The following is a 23,518-nucleotide window of genomic DNA, read 5'->3' on the forward strand; positions in this document are numbered from 1 at the left end:
TCCATGGATTTGTGTGTGTCCTAAAGGACCTAAATCCCAATGGATTCACATGTGTTTCCGTGGACCCATGTCCCTGTGTCCTTACAGATCCATGTGTGTATTTCCATGGACCCAAATCCCTATGGATCTGTCTGTGTGTGTCCCCCCCGTCTCTATGGATCCATGTGTGCTTACGGATCCAAGTGTGTGTCCCATGGACCCATGTCCCTATTGACCTCTGCATGTCCCTGTGTCACTGTGCCATGTGTCCCCATGGCTCTGTGGTCCTGCAACCCCATAGCTGTGTGCCCCCATGCCGTGTCCCCATGGCCTCATGTCCCCAGAGCCCTTTGTCCCCACACCCCTGTGTCCTGTGTCCCTTTCCTGGGTGGCCCTGCCTGCCACAACACACCCCCAAGTGTCCCCACTGCTGCTGGGACAAGGGTGACACACTGGATCTAGTACTACCAAGCCACCTCCTGGGGCACATCACCCACCCTGGGGACATTGAGGCGGCAGCAGAGCTGGGAGGGGACACTAGGCCACAGCAGCAGGGTATAAATATTGGCTAAATAGATTTATTTTCATACAAAGAATACACAGGTCCCCCCTGCCGGGACACCCCGACTTCAGGGGACACCCCAAGATGTCCCCAGCCACTGCCAGGCTGGCCACCACCTCAGTTGGCTTTACTGGCAGGATCTGTCCCCATTCCCAGAGTTAGATGACAACTCTGGCTCATCTTGCGGACATCCCTGTCCTCTCTGGGGCCACCGTGATGCCTGTCTTTACCTACTTGGGGCACCCTGTCACAGGCCACTTTGCCTTGTGGGACACCCCCAGACTTGGTCCCCTCCACCCTTGGTCCCATGCTGAGACATGTCTGGACATTTTGGGGTCCCCTTTGTGCCCTAATACTGTGGCTGGTACAGACATCCCCTCCCCCTGCGCCATATGTACACGCTGGATAAAAGAAGAAAATACAGATATTTATAGTGGGGGAGCAAAATACCCCCCTAACCCCCCCAAAAGTGTCCCCTGTGTCCCCATCCTGGTGCCTCACTGCCAGCCAGTCCTGACATCTGTACCCAGGATGGAGGTGGCCGGTCCTGCCCCATCCTGGGCCGACTGGGCTTCTGTGCCTCAGTTTCCCCATTGGTCACAGGGCTGCCACGTGATGGTGGGACATTGAGAATGTTTGGTGAGAAAGAGCCACTGTGGCCACCTTGTGGGGAGAAGGACTTGGCCATGAGCCCCAGGGAACACAGGATGAAGCTGGAGGCACCTGGGATTGAAGTCAGAGAGTCCCACCTCCTGCCTCACCCCCATCACAGGCACAGCTACCCAAGGTCCTCTTTCATCTCTGAATTTGTCACGCTGCTGTCACCCAGCCCTGGGCATGGTGGGAGGTCTGGATGTGGCCACCCCACCTCCCTTTGTGGCAGGAGAGGAGGTGGCTGGGGGAGCTCCTCAGCTCAAGTCCCTCCAGCTCAGCTGCGCTTGGTGACCATCTGCCGGTCCCTCTTCTTCTTCTCCATCAACCTGGTGGGGAGTAGCAACCTTAGGGACCCTTCCCCAAGAGGGGCCTCCCAAAGCCACAGGGAAGGGACAACTCACTTGCGGTTGCGGACTTCAGTGAGCTCCATGAGGCGCTCCTGGGCTGCCCGGAGCTCATCCAGGCGCTGCTGGTAGCGGGAATCGCAGCCGTTGGTGCGCTCGTAGCTGGAGACCTGGCTGGAGAGCTCGCTAGCACGGTCCCGGAGCTGCTGGATGGATGAGTAGAGGTTCTCCTCATCTTCCTCCTGCTCCAAAACAAGTGTGTGAGGCTGGTGGGGATGCAGAACACCCCAGAGTTGGTTCCCCTTGTTCCAGGTTTCCCAAGCCACCTGGGCCACCTGCCTTGGCATTGATGATTTCGATGTGGATGAGGAGGGAGGCGAGCTCCAGGTCCTCGGTGTAGCTGTTCTTCAGTGGCACCGACCGGTAGCCTAGACACAACATCACAACACAAGCTCAGCAACACAGCAGGGTCTGAGCCCTTCACCATGGCCAGGACCCCAGGGAGATGATGATGACTGCAGGGGGTTTGCACTAGAAGATCTTTAGAGGTCCTTTCCAACCCAAACCCTTCTATGACTCCATGACCTTTGATGGAGGTGATGAAGATGGAGACTGAAGGGCATTTGGACTGGGTGACCTTTAAAAGCTCTTTCCTACCCAAATACTTCCATGATTCCATGACTCAGTGGTGGAGATCATGATGATGACAATTGCAGGAGGGTTGCACTAGAAGACCTTTAAAGGTCTCTTCCAACCCAAACCCTTTTATGACTCCATGACTAAATCGTGGAGATGATGATGATGATGATAATGATAATGATGGAGATAACGATGACTGCACAGGGACAAGATGACCTTTTGTGATTCCATGACTATGCTGGAGATGGTGATGATGATGGAAAGACCATACCTGTTTTGAGGCCCTTGACGGGGAAGGTGGCTTGTGCCAAGAAGTTGGGGTCACTGAACATGTCCTCCTCATACACCACAAAGCGGAGGAAGGCGAACTCGGGGTTGTTGATGTCAAAGACGAACTGCTTGAAGAGCCAGACGGGGTTGAAGCCGTTGTCAGCTGTGGGAGAGAGCACAAAACCCAGCCCCATCACCCACATGCCCTCTCAAGAGAACTACAGAGGGCAGAGTCAGGGCTGTCCTTAAGGGTGGGGACTTCACACATGTGGTCCCTCACCTACAACATCTGTCTTGTTCTTGCTGTTGTCATACTCAGAGCCGCAAACCTCCACCTCCACAAAGGGGCACACAATGCTCCTCCCATTCTTAGGCAGGTGCCGGGCGCCAAGGATCTGTGGGAGAAAGGTGACGAAGAGGAGGGTGAGGTCTGGCCACACCGGATGAAGAAGAACTCCCAAGAATAACAAGCTCCATGGAGCAAATATGTAGCTGGAACAAATAAGAACCACCCCTGGCTGACCAAAAAAATAAGGAAGGAGTTCCCATCTTGATGGTGACCACCTCAAGGTGGTCTTGCTGTCCTTGCACACTTGCCTGCAGTTGGACTGTGATGGGCTCCACAATCTTCAGGCTGTTCTTGTCAAAGGGGTCGAAGGTGTCGTCCCTCATGATGTCTGGCTGCAGGACGTAGCCGCTGCGGCCACCGAGCATGAAGAGTGCCTGGTTCAGCTGCATCGGTTTGTCTGTGGCCGTGAGGACACAGTAGATCTGAGCGTGAGGCTCAGGGACCTCCCCGAGGTCCTTGAGCAGAAGGTCCTACCCTGCAAACCCAACTAAGAGCCCCCAAGTGTGCTTGGAGGAGGAATGAAGCCAAGTTTTGCATGAATCACCCCAGGATTGCGTGGAGATATCCCCATCAGGGTGAGGATGAAGACTAGAGAGCATCCAAACCAGCCATGTCCCCAGCAGGATAAGGACTGGAGATAAGGTTTGGAGAGATCTTTCAAACTGCCCCCTGCGTACCCATCAGGATGAGATGAAGGTTGGAGAGTATTCAAACCACCTCCTCTATCCCTATCAGCATGAGGACAAAGCTTGGAGAGATCATCCAAACTACCTCCTGTGACGAGGACGAGGAAAAGGTTGAAGAGCATCCAAACCACTTGTGTCCCCAAGAGGATGGAGACAGAAGTTGGAGAGATCACCCAAACCACCTTCAACAAGATGACCCAGGGCAGACGCACTGGGAATGGGAATTTTGAGACAACCTTCAGGGATGAGCCCAGCAACAACCCCAGGAGCAGGACTTACCAGGCGTCTGGAAGTTGAGGGCCACGAGTTGGCTCCCGCAGATCCACATGGGCAGTGGGTCGTAGTTGGAGGAGTCCAGGCGCTGTCCTTTGGGATAGATGCGGCTCAGCTGGCGGCGATTGTACTGCAGGAACTTCTTGCCCTTGCTGCGGTTGGCGTATTTCTCCGCCTTGGTCTCCGGGAAGGAGGACATGTCCCGGTAGCACGCCTTGTCTGTACCAATCTCTGCAAGTACAGAGTGGCCATCGGGGAAGGAATGAGACCTGGATGGTTCCTCCCACCTGTCTCTTCCCATGCTCATCCCTTTATCCCACTTCTCCAGGACTTACTGTCCTCATCGAACGGCACTGGCCGGCAATACACGACCAGCTCTGAGAGCTCCAGGGCGATCTTCTTCCTCCGCTCCATGATCTTCCCTTCTTGCATCTGCATCAGGAAAAACAGGAGCTGCAAGTCTCCCCCCAGACTCTTCCTTTGGAGATACCAGGAACAATCTCCATGAGAAAGGGACCGTCCAGCCCCATCCTCTGCATCCCCTCACCCTGGCGTCGGCATTCTGCGTGGCCTCCCGGATCTTGGCCACCCACTCGCTGAGTTCCTCCTGCGTGTCCGCGGCCACGTCCAGTGACTGGGCTGCGTGGGACATCTGCTGGGAATGGATGGTGAAGACAAATGGTTTGGAGCTCCTCCCGTCTTTGGAGATAACTATAAGGACATCAGAGGGGGGCTTTACTCGAAGACATTCCCAACGGATGGCTCTGTGGAGCAAATGAAACCTCAGCGGTCCCGCTCCCGGGCCCCCACCAGCCCCTCCTGGCACCCCACCATCCATCAGGATCTTCCTCCTGTGAGGATCCCATTTTTTTCAATGTGTGGCTTCAGCTTTTCATGCTGAAACATGCCCTTGGAATCAAGGGAAAATGTCCCATGAATCTGGACATCCCAATTCCTCCAAATTCCCCCAAATCCATAAGTAGGGACACTCACCGACGTGGCAGGATGGGACATCGATGAAACCCTTCAGGAAGTTTCCCAGGGGGCTGTTTTCCGATGACTGCAAGAGAGGAAGGAAGAGGGAATATGGGGGAGGCCTGTGGGTTACAGGCAGCCACCATCCAGCCCTCTGAGTCGGACAAATCTGAGGAAAAGAAGGGAAAAAACACCCAGGAGCATCACCCCAAGAGCTGGGTTGGAGCAGGACCAAGAGCATCCTCCAGCCTCTGGATATGGGTCTGGGCTGGTACATCCCCCAGATTCTGGATAAGGGTCTGGGCTGGATCAAGGTTGGGAGCATCCTCCAGTTTCCAGGAAAGGATCCAAGCTGGAGTGTGGCCAAGATTATACCCAGCCTCTAGACAGAGATTAGGGCTGGAGCAGGACTGGGAGCATCTTCCAGCTTCTAATAAATTGTCCAAGTGGGAGTGGGGCCAAGAATATCCCTCAGCCTCCAGATTAGAATCTGGACTGGAGCAGGAGCAAGAGCATCCCCCAGTCTCAGGGTAAGGGTATGGGCTGGAGCAGGACCAAGAGCATTCCTCAGCCTCTGGATAAGGATCTGGGCTTGTACAAGTCTTGGAATATCCTGCAGCTTCCAGAAAAGGGTCCAAGATGGAGTGGGGCTGGGAGCATCCCACAGCCTCTGGATAAAGATATGGGCTGGAACAGGACCAGGAGCATTTCCCAACTCCCAGAAATAGGTCCAAGTTGGAGTTGGGCCAGGAGCGTTCCCCAGCCTCTGGATAAGGGTCTGGGCTGGAGCAGGACTATGAGCATCCTCCAGCCTCTGGATAAGGCTCTAAGCTGGAGCAGGATTGTGAGCTTCTCCCAGCCTCAGGATAAGGATCTGCACTTGGTCAAGGCTCCTGGGAGCCTCCAGTGTTGTTGCTCCTAGGGTCCCGGGAGGTGGCACTCACAGCCTCATCCTGCTCCTGCGCCTGGGTGCCGACGATCTCCTCCACGTAGTTGGCCGGGAACCAGAGCTGCTTCTTGCCCCCGTAGTCCCCCCGCCACCTGCAAGGGGTGAGAGGATCAAGGCGAGCGGACAGATTTTGGGGAGGGGGGGACAGGGGTGTCCCTGCTGCATGCGGTGCTGAGGGGTGGTTGGAGAAGGGGTGGGGGGACAGAGAAGGAGGCTGAGTTAAAACCCGCCATGGGAATACCCAGGGTGTCCCCTCCATCTCCCACCCATGGTAACACCCAAGTGATTGCCCTCACCAGCCGCCGTCCTGCTTGTCCACGTTGTGGATGATGGCCTGCTTGCAGAATGACAACTCATCCTCCCGTTGTGCCTTGTAGTCATACAGAGCCTTCACTGTGCACTGGGACAGAGGGACATGTGTGTCACCACTCAGCACCTGGCGCCCCACTCAGCCCAGCCCCTCGAGCCCCATAGTGGAGTGTGGTGGCTCCTGACCCCAAATCATGGCATCACAGAATGTTAAGGTGTTGGAATAGATTTAAAGGTCATCACATTCCAACCCATCCCACCACAGGCAGAGACATCTTCCACTAGACCAGGTTGCTCCAAGCTCTATCCATCCTGGCCTTGGGCACTTTCAGGGATGGGACATCTACAACTTCTCTATTCCAGTGTCTCACCACCCTCACAGTAAAAAATTTCCTCCTAATATCTAAACTGAATTTCCTCCATTTTGTGTCCATTATTCCTGGACCTATCTACAGCTCCTGACAAAAAGTCCCTCTCCAGCTTCCAAATTGCTCACAGCAATGGGGTGGGTTTAGAGGGGACAGGAGGGCTGGAGGTGCCTGTGGTCCTGCAGGATCACCACATTCAGAGCAGATCAGGTTCTGTTTCTGGGACCCCCAATGGTTTCTCCTGGTGTACTGAAGGGTTGATCTTCTGATATTACCACATTCCCTGGGAAAAACTCCTCTGGGTTGAGTTTTCCTGTGTGTGGTCTTACCTTGCTGCAAAGAGACCATTATAGCACCAGAAGTGCTGGACCATGGGATTGTAGGATCACAGGAAAGGAACCTTAGGGCTCCAGTCCAGCCTCTTCCAAGGTCAATTCCAAGATATGTCCAGTGGCAAAAACCCCCAAGAATGGAGACTGGGTCAGCTCCAAGAAAAACCAAGTTCCCAAAAACCTCTGAGGATGGAGGCTGCACCACCTGGGAACTGACCCTAGACCTGCTTTTTAGGGGTTCCCCAGTGCAAAGGGATTTCCTTGCTGTTGGGGCAAACTTCTGTCATGTCCCTGCTCCAGGCTGGTGTCTCTCCAGCTCTGTCCCCCACCACACTGTGACAATGCTGTCACTGGAGCTCGGACTGTCCCCAAGTGATGATGATGTGGGCTGGATCCAGCTCCAGCCAGATCAGAAGAGTCAGAAAAATGCAGCACAACATCACCACTTCTCTGGTCAGCGGTGGTGGGAGGTGTGATGGATCTGGGGAAGGACCACCCAGGAACCCCAGTACTCGAACTGCCATATCCCCATCACTGACCATCTCCCCAGGACACCAGCTTGGCCCCTTACCCTGGCCATCGGCATCTTGTTGGCCTCAACATAGAAGTGGGGGGTCCGCACCTCATACAGGGCTCCATAGTCCAGTTCCTGCAAGGAGAAATTCCTGAGGGGGTCACCTGGATATGGGCAGGGGTTATAAGAGGATGAGAGGAGGCTGAGTGGGATCTAATATCCCCTTGTAACTTGTTGGAAAAGGGAATTATGGTGGAATTTTAATGATCAGTGATGATCATTAAAATGATCTTGGCTGGTTCTGGTTGGGCTCCAATCGAAATTCTGGAAGATGGTGGAGCTGAGGATAGGGCTTGGTTGCACAGAACTCCCACCATCCCCACTGCTGGAAGAACTCACAGTGGTGCCCATCTTCTCCAGGGTCTCCTCGTTGATGGGGTAGCGCAGCTTCATCTTGCGGTACAGTGGGTGCTTCTCGTAGTAGCTGATGAGGTCCACGAGACTCTCGAACTCAGCCGAGCTGCCCAGCATGAAGAGCCGCCCTTCCTGCTGGATTCGGCAGTGCTTGATCTTCCCCTCCGCCCTGGGGCCAGGAGAGACAGGAGTGGGACGGGTGAGGGGTTGCTGGATCCCAGCTCCATGATGGAGGTGATACTTGGGGTGCCACCAAGGTGACAACCCCCAGGACATCACCACAAAGAGGGTGTGACATCCTTCATGACATCATCACATGTCCCACTGTGTCACCCACAACAAATCTCTGCCACCCAGCTCAATGTCACAACAGACAACTTGTCACAAGTCCTCAGCTTGGCCAAGCCCAACTGGCCTCACGGTGGCCACGCTCACCGGAAGGAGATGGCATAGGAGTTGGGTTCGCTGCGCTTCCGCACCAGGAATGCTCCATCCCGTGGGACCCGCATCAGCATGTGCTCAGCCTGGAGACGTGTCAAACTGGCGTGGTACCACCTGGCCAGAGAGAACATGGAGATGGGGGGCTGGCATCAGCATTTTGACACCCTGCTGGGGCTGGAGGAGTCTGGTGGACCCATGGGATCAAGCGGGTGGGGACTGGGAGGATCCTCACTCTTTGCTCTCATGGGCATTGGGCTGGGGGACGGGGTCAGTGAGGCGCATCTCGAACTCATTGCAGCGCAGTGGCACCTCCCGGTAGTGGCAGATGAGGCTGTAGAGGCTGTCAAAGACCAGGTTGTCCGTCAGGTAGAACTTGGTGGCCCCGGCCTCCTGCCGCGAGTGGATCCGGCAGTGCTGCACCCGGCTGGACCTCCTGCCAAGGGGGTGGGAGAAAGCCAAGTCAATCTGGGTCCATATCTCCACCATCCCACGCTTTGGGGCCTACCAGCTGCACAAAAATGTGGCACTTCCCCCAAAAAAGCCATTCCAGCCACCAAACCAGGCATTGACTGGAGGGTCACCCAGGGAGGGTGGGATCCTGCTTCCCTGCTGGAGCTCCTACCAGAAGGAGAGGGTGTAGTCGCCCACGAAGGTCTCGCTCTCGCGCACCAGGAAGGTGCCGTCCTTGCCGCCCGTCTCGGTGCAGTACTCGTGCAGCAGCTTCTCTGCAATCTGTCGCCCGTCACGGCCACCCCCGAGCTTGCCGTGGAACCACTTCTCCGTGAAGTGCAGCTCGTTGTTGTTGAACTCCTGCAAATTTATCCCAAAGTGGGCACTGCCACCCTGTCACCCTCCCCAGAGAGTTGTCACCTCACCCTGTGGACATGTCCTGCCCCTCACGCACGCACCTCCTTCTGCTCAACCTCCTCTTCATCCTCATTGAACTGGTAGCGTGATGTCTCCTCTGAGTAGTAAATCTTGTTGCTTGTCAGGACAAAATAATGAGGGCTCCAGGTCTGGGAAGGAGGAAGAACATCGGTGGGGTGAACAGGAGGACAACATGGAGGGATGGAGCTTTGGGATGGGGTTTTTAATCCCTCCATTCCCCCTCATAGCATTGCAGCGGTCTAGGAGAGCCCTTCCCAAACCCCAATGTCTGACAGATCCCACTCAGCCCCGAGGGCCTCCCTTACGTGGTCGATGGGATCTTCAAGGTAGAGAATTCCATTCTTGATGGAGTTGCTGATGTCGTTCTCTGAGTAGCTGGCAGTGGAGACCTCCTCGTACAGGTTCCCTTCAACCAGTTTCTTGTGCTGGGGGACACCCAGGGAGTGGAGCTCAGTGGTGGCCATGGTGTCTCCATGACACCAAGCTCCCAACCCTCAGGGTCACCCTCCCACAGGTGCCACCACCCTTTGATCATCTCTTGCTGCAGAACCCAACACAACTGGTGTCCCTCCTGAAAAGAGGGGTTCTGGGGTTTTGCCTGCTCCACACCTTGATTAGGATTTTCTTCTTGAGCTGGGTGGGCGAGGGCAACTCATCAGCATTGATGTCCACTGGCTTGGTGAGGAGCATGTCCCCAAAAACCTTCTTGAAGTGGGAGGCCATGTTCCTCTGCTGGACAATGCTGCAGTGGTCTTCGATGGAGAGGATGATGGGGAACCTGGAGCAAGGAGGCAGCAGTGGTGGCCTCAGATGAAGGCGAGGGAGAGATTCCCAGAACCCAGAGATCATTGGGGGTGCTGGGACTTACTCAGAGGTGACAAAGGCATGCTCCTTGATGGTGTGCAGCACATCTAGGAATTTGATCTTGGAGGTGAGCGTGTGGCCGTGGTAGATGATGGGGAGATCATCCGGGCCATCCCAGCAATCCACTGAGAAGGCAAACACCTTGGTTAATTCATGTTTGCCACCACCTATGTGCTAGGAACCATTTTTTTGAGCACCCCAATGACGGGGAAAGACCCTGTGCCACGGGATGGGGGCAGGGAATGGTCTGTTTGAAGGGACACGAGAGGTTCCAGCATCCCTGTGAAGGGCTGGTAGGACTCACACTCGATGCAGCGGCAGCCCATCCGCAGGCACCGGGCATACGCTTCCAGGGAGGACTCACTGGAGAACTGGTCTCCTGTCAGGTACCTGCAGAGGAGAGACAAGGATGATGGGATGCTCACGGATGTCCCTGAGGAATGTCCATGTGAGGAAAATTCCTTACGTATTGTGGGATGAGGAGATCCAGTACTGGGACAAGGGGTGGTTCATCTCCTCGGGCACCACGCGCTCGTACTTAGCATCCATCACCATGTTTTCCTTGGAGAAGAGGTATGTGAGGAACTGGGGGGAAAAAGCAGAGATGTCAGAGCCTGATGGTGCCGGGGAGATCCCTGTGGGGACACTGTGTGCAGCCACCCACCTCATCCAGCTGGAAGGAGGGATCCGACGCTTCGTTGGAGCTCTCCTTGAGGTAGGAGCACATGTAGTCCCGCACCATGCCCACGTCACTGGCCCAGGATTCCTGGGATACAAACATGGCTGTTGTTAGGGAGGAACTGGGCTGGAGCATCCCATGGGGGTTCCTTAGGCTGCAGAGTTCTCAGGGAAACCCCACCTTCTGGTCATGCAGCAGGAACTTCTGGAAGTCGTAGAGGGACACCTGGCACAGCTCAGGACGGTCCACGTTCCTGGGACAAGAAGCAGCCACCAGTGAGGAGCAGGAGAAGGAACTGGGACAGTTCCCATGGCAGAGCTGAGGCCATCAGTGCCCATCTGCAGCCCAGCCTCCCCATGACCCCCACTCCCACCAGTCCCTCTGCCCTGTGTCTGGGAGAGGCCAGCACCAGCTGGAACGTGCAGTGTTGTCTAAGGATGCTGGGAGGAGGGCAGGGTGGCATGTCCCTACATCCCTGGCAGCCATCCTACCTCCCATCCCTGCTCAGCCCTCCTCCCATCCCTGCTCCTATTCTTGCTTTCATCCCAGCTCCCATTATTGCTCCCATCCCTTCTGCACCCATATTTCTATCCCTCCTCCCACCCCTGCTCCCATCCTCTCTCCTATCCCTTCCCCCATTCCCATTCCCTGCTCTACCCCACAGCCTGGCTGTATTTCCCAGTCTAAGGATCCAACTCTTAGCACATTGACTGGGATGGGAGCTGGAAACTCACCGCAAGGGGAAGGAGAGCTCCAGCTGCTCAATGACCTGGAAGGCAGAGAAGGGGTCCAGGCTTAGCTGGAGGGGGACACATCCCACCAGGATGGGGACATTTGGGAGGCCAAACCATGGATCTTACCGATTTCTGGGCATCGAACATCAGGTTTTTGTAGAACTGGATGAAGTGGGAGAAAGTCATCTCATTCCTGGCTTCCACTTCCTGTGGGAGATGGGGCTGGATGAGAGTGGGGCCACACGATCGGAACCAGGGATACCACGGTGCCCCCAGCCCATGTGGGGCAGGTTGAAGAGCATAGCTGGGGTGTCCATAGGGTCCTTACCACGAGTTTATCCCGCAGGAATCTCATGTTGGGAACGCGGTAGTTGACCTGGGGCAGCATTGCCTTCAGGTCCTTCACCGTGATGCTGACAAAGGGAAAACTGGAGTCAGCGTACTGCCAGATCCCTGGATGAGTCTCAGCTCCCAACACCAATGGTCCCACCTCAAATCCCGATGCCTGGCCTGGGGATCCCACCCTCCTGGCCTGTGGATCCCTGCAGTGGCACAGAACTCAGGGAAATTGTGGATGTCTCATCCTGGGAGGTGTCCAAAGCCAGGTTGGATGGGGCTTGGAGCAACCTGGTCTAGTGGAAGCTGGAACTAGATGATTTTTAATGTCCTTTCCAACCCTAATGACTCCATGTTTCTAAGATTAATTATGTGGTGCCTGGCATGAGTGTGAGCAGAGGGACAAGGAGAGGAAGTGCATCCAAGAACCAACTGGGCACTATTAGGACATCTTTCTACTTGGAGGTGATGCCCATTCCCATAATAATTTAAGTCCAAATTACCTTGGTTTTGGGTTTTTCCTGTCTTGGGAAGATAATTATGGGCTGCATTAATGACCTGGCCCCTCTGGCACTGCTGGAGTCCAAAATGTAGCACTGGGGATGGGTCCCAGTGGTCCTCACAGTCACAAGGATGTGAGCTGTATCCAAATCTCTGATTTTCAGTGCCTTCAAACATCCCAAAAACCCTGGTGCTACCTTGTACCGCAAACCTGCCTAGCTCAATCTCCATATTTGGGATGCAACGGGGGGAATATGATCCTGTCCAGCTGAACCCACTGTGCTGGTGGCTCACCTGCCTTCCCTTGCCCGGTCCATCCCATCAAACTGCTTCCGTAGCCACCTGGAAAGGAAAGGATGGATAGTGCTCAATCCCAAAGATGACCAAGTCCAGGGAAGGTTTTCTTTCCCAAAACAGGAAATGGGATCTGCTGGTCCTTCCTCACCTCTCGATCTGCAGTGGGGTCTGGGCTCTCTGGGTGTCAGCCACCAGCCAGTTGAGCCCCGTTATCCATAGGTTGATGTCCTCCTCGCAGAAAGCTGGTGGAGGAAGAGGAAGAGGAGGGTGATGAGGCTGGGATAGGGATGAGGGGTTGTTGGGAAGAAGACCCCAAAGATGGACACAGGGAATGGGGAGGGACCCAACGCACCGGCCACACTGAGTGTCCGCAGCCTGAAGTCCATCCCGTAGAGGATGATGAAGCACATGGTGAAGTCCAGCTTGCGAGCATCCTCGGGGTAGCGCTCGAAATCCCGGGAATTCTTCCCCAGGCGGATCTCCTTGATCTCCCGAATGTCGACTGCAGGGAGAGAGGAACATGAAACTGTCCTCTGCCACCACAGCCTCACATGAGTGGCTCGGGGAAGTGGGAATTCCAGGAGAACATGAGTCCTCTGGAGAACCATGTTCCCAGGATGGGATACCCTCACGAGTGTTTGATGGAATTATGGGTGCTTGTGGCCATGTGTCTTTGAGGGAGACACATCCTCAGTGTCCTCCAGTGATGTGTGATGGCACCATGGGGATGGCATATCCTTCAGGGAACTGTGTTCCCAGGATAGGATGTCCCTCTGGCACTGCCCATTGGAGTGGGATGGCACCAGGATGCCACGGCCTTGTGTCCTCTGGGGATATCCCCAGGATGGGGTGTCCTACGATGTCCCCAGGATGGGGTGTCCCTGCAATGCTGCTGCAGCTGAGTGACACCACCATGGATGCCATGGCCACATGTCCTCCAGGGAATCATGTCCCCAGGATGGGGTGTGTCCATGGCACTGCTCATTGGAGTGGCATGGCACCAGGGTGTCTTGGCCATGTGTCCTCCAGGGATCCGTGTCCCAGGATGTCCCCAGGATGGGATGTCCCTCCAGTGCTGCTGCAGCTGAGTGACACCACCATGGATACCACGGTCATGTGTCCTCCACATATCTGTGTCCCAGGATGTCCCCAGGATGGGATGTCCCTGCAATGCTGCTGCAGCTGTGTGAGAGGACCAGGATGACAGCCACGTGTTCTGCAGGGATTCATGTCCCAGGATATCCCCAGGATGAGGTCCCTGCATTGCTCCTGCAGCTGAGTGACAGCACCATGGATGCCACGGAAAAATGTCACCCAGGGATCTGTGTCCCAAGGACAGGGTGTCCCTGCAGCCCTGCCTCCATGTGCCTGACGGCCCCCATCCCTATGTGTCCTCCAGGAACTCATGTCCCCAGGACGTGGCATCCTGACAGCACTGCCCACTCTATTCCCAGATTTGTGGCTGCCACGCATCCTCCAGGCTCATCCCACCCCATCCCAACCAGCAAATCTCCAGCCACCTTGTTCTCCCCAAGCCAGACTCTGTGCTGGGATAGGCTGAGCTTGTGTTTTCCTTGGAGAACTATTCCCAAAAGTGGCAATTTGGAGCCCCGGCAGCCAGGACCGCAGGGCGTTGCTTTCCTGCTGCTCTGCTCCCTCATTATCCCGCTAAATAAAGCTCCAACAGCGGCGGCAGGGCCGGGTTTCCGGACCACGCTCTTCCTCACTGCTATTCCACCAAGGGAGATTTCCAGTTTTCCCAGTGGACACATCCCACTGGGAGCAAGAATAACATAATATTAGGAACAACACACAAAAGTGTTCTTGATCCCACAGCCATCACCCCCCGGGCAGGTTTGTCCTCTGGGAATGATACCGGAAAGGGCTTTGTGTGACCCAGAGCGGCCGGACCACCTCGCCAGGGGTATTGTCCTGACGAGGAAATGGGTCATTTCCCGGAGAATTTCCAGCCCGGCCGCGTTTCCGATGTGGTGGTGGGGAAGGCTGCAGACGTGCCTTGGTGGAAACCCTCAGCCGAATCCAAAGGGGGGATCCAAAGAGGAAAGAAAAGCTGAATGCAGGGAGGAATAAGGGATGGGGGAGGAATTGGGCTGATTAAGCAAGAAAAGAGGGGAAGAATAGTTTTTCTTGGCGGAAAAGCTCCAGAAAACAGTGGAGGCTTTATCCAGCTTTCTTTTGCTGGATGACCGCAAGCCAAATTTCATGGATCAGGGTGGGATTTTAGCACAAGTGCAACACACAGGAGCTCTGCATCCTGGCAGGAGCTTTGTTTTGGGACAAGATCTCAAGGAATGAAACTCTGTTGTCTCTGCATGGCTCCTGTAACTTGGAGCAAAACCTCTTCCATAAGAGCAGGCAGATTCTGGGGATAAGAATGGGTTTATAGATTAAAAAGCAGCCACTTGACCCCAAACCTGCCCATCCACAGGGTGCCAGGGAGTGGTGGGAAGTCAGTGGCTACCAGGTCTTTGCTAGCAAGTTGCAATGCTGCTCTTCTTGGATTTAACTCCTCCAGAATCTGGCCTTGTACCCAAACTCGGGGTGTTGTTCATAATCCCAAAATGGTTTGCATTGGAAGGGTTCTTAAAGACCATCTCATTCCAACCCCTGCCATAGGTAGGGACATGTTCCACTATCCCAGGTCACTCCAAGCCCGATTCAAACTGGCTTTGGACACTTCCAGGGATCCAGGGGCAGCCACAGCTTCTCCGGGCAACCTGTGCCAGGGACTCACCACCCTCACAGGGAAGGACTTCTTCCCAATATCCCATCTATCCCTGCCCTCTGGCAGTGGGAAGCCATTCCCTATGTCCTGTCCGTCCATCCCTTGTCCAAAGTCCCTCTCCAGCTCTCCTGGAGCCCCTTTAGGCACTGGAAGAGGCTCTGAGATCTCCCTGGATCCTTCTTTTCTCCAGCCTGGACATTCCCAGCTCTCCCAGCCTGGCTGCAGAGCAGAGGGGCTCCAGCCCTTGGAGCATCTCCATGGCCTCCTCTGGACTCACTCCAACAACTCTACATCCTGCTGCTGCTGGACCCCAGAGCTCTGCAGGTGGGGCTTCACCTGAGTGGGGTAGAGGGGCAGAATTCCCATTTTCCTGCTGCCCACGCTGTGGGACAAACCCAGGACATGGGGAATTTCTGGGCTGCCAACAGCAGTTTTTCATCCACCAACACCCCCAAATCCTTCTTCCCAGGGCAAATAGCCCATTCCCATGAAAAACCAGGGGAAGAGGGAGCGGCGCGGGGCTGCACAATACACCCGAGCAGCAGCTTCCTGGAAACCACATCTGCAGCGGATTTGCCTCGATCCTGTCAGAACTCTGTCTCCAAACTCCTCCCCGCATTGTCTCCATTGTCCCGGGCGATTAAAACACTCTGGAAGTCGGTTCCAGCTGCGAAAATCCCTTTTCTTTTCTAATGCAAAGCGAGCAGCGTGGTGCAAAAAAAAAGATTTGGAATGGCGGGGAGATGATGGAGGAGCAGGTTCTGCCCAGTGGGATTTTATGGATACTGAGAGCCTGGGAGATTTTTTTCAGGCATTAGGAGGGACGCAAAGGGGTTGGAGGGAATGGTTGTGCCGGGAATTCCTGCTGGCCTGGGCACCTCAGTCATCCCTTCTTGCAGGATGTGGCAACTCAGACCCTCCTGGAAGGGGAAATTGGGAGACCGTATCCTGCCGAGATCCTGTGGTGGGGTTTAAAACCTGGAACAAAATATTTCCTCCTTATCCAACAGTGAAAAACCCCAACTGGATTTTCATGCTCCCCAAAAAGCCCTAATTCTAATTATTTCCTATTAACACGGTTGGAGGTGTCATCAAACCACCTCTCCAAAATCCTCTTGGATTTTTCATGCTGCCTTCACCCTCCTTTCCTTTAGTTTCTTGTAAAGATCCTTTTTTTGGGGCTGTTTTCCACCAGATTCCTTGTGCTGGGAACTGGGGTCTGCTGAGGGCGACGAGCTGGAAACCCTCCAGGAGGAGGTTAATTTTGGAGGCCATGCTCCAGGCAATCCCAGGCATGGACACACGGACACGTGTCCAGAGGCTGCTTAACAAAGCGTGTAATTATCCTGGGGGTCCAGGGGAGAGCCAGGATCCGTGTCCTGGCCCTGACAGTTCCTAACAGAGACATCACCCCTTCCCACTAATCCCTCTTCAAGCGGGATGCCGGCTTGAAGGGGAGGATTTAGAATGGTCTGGGCAGGCGTGAGGTCTGGGGGATCCTGATACTTCCATAAAATCATAGAGAGTGGGAAGAGAAGGATGGACCAGAGGGTGAGGATGCTGCAGCCCAGCACCAGGATGAGGATTTCTCCCACCCCTGACTAGGACAAGTGAATGGTGGGACAGGATGGCAGGATTGCACATTTCCAGAAGGATTTTCCTCCTCTTTCATCCTTCTGGATGACCTTGGAGGATGCCTGCTCATTCCCATGGGGGGAATTGGTTATTGTATGGGAAAAGACAGATCCTAAGGCTCCAGAGGGGAAACTGAGGCACAGCATCGTGGGCAACCTGAGATCCTGACCTGGCAGTGCATGGTGCTTCTGGAAAAAAACAAGGAGCTGGAAATGCATTATTTCCGTGATGGGATAACAAGCTCTTCTCCATGAGGACCTAAAATACCTCTCCAAAACTGGGTGCCCTTCCTCCCATCACCTCCTGCTCCCACAAATCTGCTCTGGTATCCAGAAGGTCTGGACAAGCAGGGATCCTGTTTGTGCCTGCACTCAGCTCCAAGTGCCACCCTCCTTTCCCTGGCTCAAAGCCGGAATTCCGCCTTGGGATCAGCCCCTCCAAGCAGGGGCTGAAGCTTCCTGGGGATTTTGCTGGATTTTGCACAAAACCAGCAGTGGGTGGTGATTTATGGGGGGGGTCATTGGTGATTTTGGAGGAGCTTCTCCAGGAAAAAGGCACCTCCCAAACCTCCAGGGTGGGTTTTGCCATCACCCAGGTGAGGTGATATCCCAAAACTGAGTTCCTTCCCTGCAGAGGGATGTGGGATGAGGTGATGGTGTAGCTCCATGGCACCCCACTCAGGTTCCATCCATTGGATTTTTTTAGCTCAATTAAAGCTTTGAGGTAACAAGCACCAAGACATGGAGCCCCAACAATTCTCCCAGTGTTGGGAGAATGTCCCAAAAACCTCCAAATCACTGGTGAATCCATATGGAAGGGTGATTTTTATGGATGCTCTAGGGGGGTTTTGGGGTTAAAAGCACCATGAACAGGAACAGTGATAATAATTTCTTTCCCTCCTTGCCAGGGAGGATATAAACCCCGGGGATGAAATGGAAGCAGCTTGATCCCACAGAACAACTTCCAAGGTGGGATGGAGGAGGTGAGGGCTGCTCAGCCTAGCAGCTCCTGCTTTTATGGGAATCACCCCATGGCCAGGCACCCTGGATAGGTGTCCTGGTAGGACATTCCATAGGGATGAACATCCCACTGTGGTAGGACATCCCCCTGTGGCCAGGAATTCCACAGCCAGTCACCCCACCACGGTGGAACACTCCACCACATCCAGGAACCCCACAAGCAGTCACCCCACCACTGTAGGACACCCCACCAAGCCCAAGCACTCTATAACCAGTTACCCCACTATGGAAGGACATCCCACCACAGCCAGAAACCCCACAGTCAGGCACCCCTCCACAGAAGAACATCCTGACATGGCCACAAACCCCACAAGCAGTGTCCCCATGGTAGGACATCCCAACACAATCAGGAATCACACAACCCCACCACTGTAGCACACCCCAGCAGACCCAGACACCCCACAAACAATTACCTCACAACCATAAGACATCCCACAAAACCCAGGCACCCCAATATATCCAGACACCCCAACACATCCAGGCACCCCACAATAAGTCCCCCCACTACAGTAGGACACCCCAACACATCCAAGCACCCCACAACCACTTACCCCACTGTGGCAGGACACCCCAACACGCCCAAAACACCCCCAGACAGTCACCCCAATACGGCTCAGCATCCCACCAGCACATCCCCAGCCCCCCAACACCGCTGCCACCGATACTCCCCTGTCCCCCCAGTCCTCCCTGTCCCCCCCAATCCTCCTTGTCCCCCCGATACTCACTGTCCCCCTCCACCTTCTCGGGCGTCCGGCTCCAGATGATCTGGCGCGTCTCCAGCTTCACCTGGAAGGTCCTTCTCTCCGGCCTCTGCGACTTCTTCTGGTAGAACAAGGTGAGGACGGTGCCCATCTCCAGGCAGCGCAGGATCCTGCCCATGTCCCCCGGCTCCATCCTGGCGTCTTCCAAGAAGCCATTGACGCTGTTGAGCCTGGCCATGGACATCTTCACTGTTCGGCCATCGCCCGGCGGAGCCGCACAGCCGGGATTGTCTCATGCAGGAGAGGACGGAACCAAAGGGCCGAAAGCTTCCCTGGGGATTTTCTGGGATCGCCCCGGGCGTGGGTTTCCTCTACGGACGAGCGGAGCACGGCCAGGACACGCAGCCGGGATTGGCGACAGCGGGGAGGAAAAGGCCGGGCTGGAGGTACCGTGACCTTCGTGTCACCAAGGCTGGATCCGGCCCTGGCGTTGGCATCCAGCGGCGGTGGGAAAAGATGGACAAACGCCGGCCTTGCTCGCGGTTGAGTTTTTGGACGTGGGGAGGGAAAATCCAGCCCCTCCCCCACCCTCCCCAAAAAGAACACCCCCCCCCCTCACCTGCCAAAAAAAAAAAAAAAACAAAAAAAAACCAACCAAAAATACAACCCAACCAAGTCACCCCAAAAGTGATGGTGGCAGCGTTGAGGTGGCAAAAATCCTCCCTCCTCCCCCCCGGCCTCCGGGCCGAGCGGGGCCGGGGTTGGGAATGGGGTGCGGCGAAGGGGTGTCGAGAGGTGTTTGGGAAGCCTTGGGGAGCAGCGGGATGGCGGTGGGAAGGGATGTGGGATGCGGGGTTGGGGTGGTTGGTGGTGGGTGGGGAGGTGGGATTGGGGGTGGGGGGGAGGGGGTTCCCACCGTCCGCCCGCCCGTCCGCCCCTTTTTTTTCCCTGCTGCTTCTTAATTTCGGGCTGATGAAATGGACGCCCGGAGGAAACTGCAATCACACATGGCCGGAAAGAGATCAGAAAGGAATTTAAAAAAAAAAAAAAAAAAAAAAAGGAAAAAAAAAAAAAAAAAAAGAAGCAGGATCTTGGAGAAAGGAAAATGCGACCCGGGGTGGGGTGGTGGGGGGGTGTGGAAAAGATGGCTGAGGGTGACATCTAGAGGAATTCCAGATGGGAATCGCATTTGGGGGTGGGGGGTATCCCAGCGGCTGGGGGGGCACCCTGGGTGCCTGGGTGGAAAAACGGGGTGGTTTTTTTTCGGGGAAAAAAAAGGGTTAAAGGAAAGCAGCTGCCGTGGGTTTAGTTCCTGGCTGTCCCTTCTGTGACGCTGAGCTGGGAATGAAGCTCCAGGAATGACCGGGATTGGAGTCACTTGTGTCACGAGTTTTGTCCAGCCTCAACTCGATGGGAAGGGGCTGGGACATGCAGTGTGGAGAAGAAACATATGGAGAGTCGGGGAAGGCAGCAGGGCACAGAGAATGGGTGTCACAGTCCCTGTTTTGTCCCTTTGATGGATTCTGGGTAGGAAAAGACCACTGGTGCTCTGGGAATTTTGCAGGGATTTGGGGGAGGCAGCGAGTGAGGGATTCCTTCTGGGCTTCATGCCTTGGAATTTGGACCACGAGGGGATTTTGTGGTGCTGGGCTGTTCTGGGGAATACTTGTGATCCTAGTGATGGATGCTGCAGGAGTGCCAGTGATGGACATTCAAGAACTTGGGGATCCCAGTGATGGAGGTTCAGGAATCCAGAGATCCATGTCCCAGCCTCATCCCACAGTGTGGGCAGGGGGAGAAGAGGGAATTCTGCCTCTCTGCCCTGCTGAGGTGAGACCCCCCCCAAAGAGCTTCCTCCAGCTCTGGGGTCCAACAACGGAGGGATGTGGAACTGCTGGAGCAAATCCAGAGGCCATAGAGATGCTCCAAGGGTTGGAGCCCCTCTGCTCTGGAGCCAGCCTGGGAGCGCTGGGAATGTCCAGGCTGGAGAAAAGAAGGATCCAGGGAGACCTCAGAGCCCCTTCCAGTGCCTAAAGGGGCTCCAGGAGAGCTGGAGAGGGACTTTGGACAAGGGATGGAGGGACAGGACACAGGGAATAGCTTCCCACTGCCAGAGGGCAGGGATAGATGGGATACTGGGAAGGAATTCGTCCCTGTGAAGGTGGAGAGGTGCTGGAATGGAATTTCCAGAGCAGCTGTGGCTGCCCCTGGATCCCTGGAAGTGTGTCCAAGGCCAGGCTGGATAGGGCTTGGAGCAGCCTGGGATAGTGAAAGGTGTCCCTGCCCGTGGCAGGGGTTGGAACTGGATGCCCTTCAAAAATCCCTCCCAATACAAATTGTTTTGTGGTTCCATAACTCCAGTGGGTCTGGATGACCATGGATCAGGTTTGCACCACCCACCTAGCAGTGGCTCAGTAAGGATTGGGATATTTAAGATTTTACCCCCTTGAGGGTTGGACTTGCAGAGTGAGGGATCCTTCCACTGGCTGCCTGCAAATCTCTGCTCTCCCAAAGAATCTGAGGATATACAGGGTGGAAAGGAGATAGTGAAAGGAATTTATTTTCCTTGCTTTATCTATGAATTAACTTCTGTTTCCCCCCCTCCTCTGGAGCAGAATAAGCTTTTGTTCATGTCAATAAGCTGCAGAGATAGTGGCTGCTTGTGTTTATGTTTTCCATTTCCAGGCAAATCCCATCTCAGAGTCCCCTGAACGCCAGGCTGGGAACTGAACATCCCAACTGGAGCGAGCTGCGGTGGATGGAGGATCAGAATAGAAGGTTGTTTTTCCACAGGGGACTGAGCAGCCAGGGTTTGGCTTCTGATGTCCATCCAAAACACGTGGGTGGAGAAGGAATGCTCTGTTTTCAGTCAGCAATGGAATCACTGGTTTAATTTTAGCCTCTCCAGAGCAAAGCTCGAAGGAAGGAGATCCCGGAGCAAAGCAGCCTGGAAGGGGCAGAGCAGCTGAAGTCTCCATGTGGCCCTCAGGAATAGTGGTGTACCCCCAGACTGGTGCAGCTGAGAACCCAAAATTCACGGTTCTTCTTAAAAACCTGGATGTGACTCATCTGTGCAGGTCAGGGGAAGCATCGGGACATTGTGGAGCCGTCGGGAAGACAAGGAGGAGCCATGGATGTGCCAAGCTCCATCAAAAGGTGCCCCACCAATACACAGGGAGCTTCAGTGGGTGAAATGGCAGGAAAAATTGGTCCCAGGAGGAATCAAGCAAGTTGAATTCCCTCAGTAACTTTTGGGTGTTTATCAAGATCTGTTTTGCCGAGTGGTGCCACCCACAGAACTCCAGAGATCGATCTGGGAGAAGAACCAAGTCAAAAAGAAAAACCCAGGAAGGTCTCAAAAATTCACCTTCTTCCTGAACATACTTCCCTCTCATCCAGGGCTTGCAAAGGAGCATCGGATGCTGCTTTTCCCTCAGCTTTTCCAGCAAAAGCCATGGCTCAGATTGTCAGGAACAGTTTGTTTCCCCTCTCTTTGCTGCTGTTGTGAAATTTCCTGAAACCAAAAGGATTTGAAAATGTTTTTTGCAAGGAACACCAGAGAGGCAGGTCCTGCAGGGTGGGAATTTTGCAACAGCAGCTGGTGGTGTACCTGTGTTAAACTGGGATAAAACCAGATTCCTGGATGACCACATGCTCCTGGAAGAGCTCTGCTGGACAATGCTGAACATCCAAAATGTATTCCCAATCCAAATATTTACAATTGGCAGTGTATGGATTTATTTCTCAACTTTTCCAAGGAGGGAAAAGTCCAAGGCCCAAGCGGTTGAGGAGTAAAGTCCTCTCCCCTTCACAGCTGAAGCTGGATCAATATGGATATTTTCACATGAACAAATATTTTTGGGAATTCTGCCACAGTTTCATGGTGGATTGATTCTATCCCTTGGAATTGGCAAGGGAAAAGCCATGTTTCCATTGCCAGGATTGGGCGGAGTCATATCAGAATCATGGAATGGTTTGGGTTGGAAGGGACCTTCAAATTCATCCAGTTCCAACCCCTGCCACGGGCAAGGACACCTGCCACTATTCCCAGGTTGCTCCAAGCCCTGTCCAGCCTGGCCTTGGACACTTCCAGGGATCCAGGGGCAGTCACAGCTGCTCTGGAAATTCCATTCCAGCACCTCAGTATCCCATCTATCCCTGCCCTCTGGCAGTGGGAAGCCATTCCCTGTGTCCTATTCCTCCATCCCTTATCCCAAGTCCCTCTCCAGCTCTCCTGGAGCCCCTTTAGGCACTGGAAGAGGCTCTGAGATCTCCCTGGATCCTTCTTTTCTCCAGGCTGGACATTTCCAGCTCTCCCAGGCTGGCTCCAGAGCAGAGGGGCTCCAGCCCTTGGAGCATTTCCATGGCCTCCCCTGGATTTGCTCCAGCAGCTTCAGGTCCTTTTGCTGTGGGGGACCCCAAAGCTGGGTCCTGTGAGTCCCTGTGGTCACCTCTTCTCTCAGTAAAGGAAATGCATTTTGCCGTGGGATGTCACAGCCCCCAGATTCCTCTTCCCACAGAGCAGAGGATTTAGGACATTTCTGGATTAATTGATTTGTAGCTGAGGTTTTTGATCCATGGTTGGTCTTTCTGCCTCCATGGAATTGCCAAATGAACCATCCTGAATTCAGTGGATGAACACAGAGGAGAAAGAAGAGGATTTGCTCTCTGTGCCCACTTGAAATACCTTGGAAAATAATTCCTGCTGGGAATGATAGTGATGTGGAAGTGCAAAGATCATCCCACTGGCTTCTCCCTTTCCCAAACACATGGATTCAGCTTTGTGTGTGGCTCCTGCCCTGGCAGCGCCACCAGAGGCAAGAAACATCCTCAAAAACCAGACACCACAACAAAACCCCAGCACCCACTTGATAAATGACAGCAGCTTTTCCTTTAGGATCCTGCAGCCATTTATTTTCCTGTTACTGACATTTTCTTCTCTGTTTTCCATCTAGCCCAGGAGACATCTCCTTCCCTTGAGCCCCGCTCCAGAGTCCTGCTGTTATCAGCAAAAGAATGTGAGTTGTGAGTTTGTTTGCCCTTGGGAAGAACTTTTTTTT

The 23,518-nt window shown here is 54.4% G+C and overlaps 1 protein-coding gene and 1 long non-coding RNA gene across 2 annotated transcripts; one reads left to right on the top strand and one right to left on the bottom strand.

Moving 5' to 3' along the window:
• Positions 1-541: 541 nt before the first annotated feature.
• LOC111925206 (1-phosphatidylinositol 4,5-bisphosphate phosphodiesterase gamma-1-like) lies at positions 542-19,524 on the bottom strand. Its single transcript, XM_023921625.2, has 32 exons — positions 18,483-19,524; positions 12,710-12,859; positions 12,506-12,599; positions 12,355-12,402; positions 11,552-11,636; positions 11,350-11,430; positions 11,224-11,258; positions 10,670-10,742; positions 10,475-10,576; positions 10,277-10,395; positions 10,115-10,200; positions 9,815-9,935; positions 9,556-9,724; positions 9,252-9,371; positions 8,967-9,074; positions 8,681-8,868; positions 8,291-8,491; positions 8,053-8,172; positions 7,603-7,786; positions 7,261-7,338; positions 5,977-6,080; positions 5,676-5,772; positions 4,750-4,816; positions 4,304-4,467; positions 4,092-4,188; positions 3,763-3,987; positions 3,046-3,194; positions 2,729-2,843; positions 2,450-2,611; positions 1,879-1,967; positions 1,597-1,781; positions 542-1,521 (listed from the first exon to the last, which is right to left on the bottom strand). The coding sequence occupies exons 1-32, from the start codon at positions 18,700-18,702 to the stop codon at positions 1,470-1,472; spliced, it is 3,888 nt and encodes a 1,295-aa protein (XP_023777393.1). The 5' UTR covers positions 18,703-19,524; the 3' UTR covers positions 542-1,469.
• Positions 18,812-23,476, top strand: LOC147655248 (uncharacterized). The gene is made up of 3 exons (XR_015283035.1): positions 18,812-18,904; positions 21,144-21,236; positions 21,358-23,476. It is a non-coding gene; the product is annotated as an uncharacterized LOC147655248 (long non-coding RNA).
• Positions 23,477-23,518: the final 42 nt, after the last annotated feature.

Source organism: Cyanistes caeruleus, chromosome 1, assembly GCF_971803275.1.
Source record: "Cyanistes caeruleus chromosome 1, bCyaCae1.hap1.1, whole genome shotgun sequence".
In the NCBI taxonomy this organism is placed as follows: Eukaryota; Metazoa; Chordata; class Aves; order Passeriformes; family Paridae; genus Cyanistes; species Cyanistes caeruleus.

Coding starts and splice junctions, on each gene's coding strand:
- LOC111925206 (XM_023921625.2), bottom strand. CDS start 18,702: ATGTCCATGGCCAGGCTCAACAGCGTCAATGGCTTCTTGGAAGACGCC. Junction 4,468..4,749: donor TGTCCCATCCTGCCACGTCG/GTGAGTGTCCCT, acceptor ATGTCCTTATAG/TTATCTCCAAAGACGGGAGG. Junction 2,844..3,045: donor CCATCACAGTCCAACTGCAG/GCAAGTGTGCAA, acceptor TTTCTCCCACAG/ATCCTTGGCGCCCGGCACCT.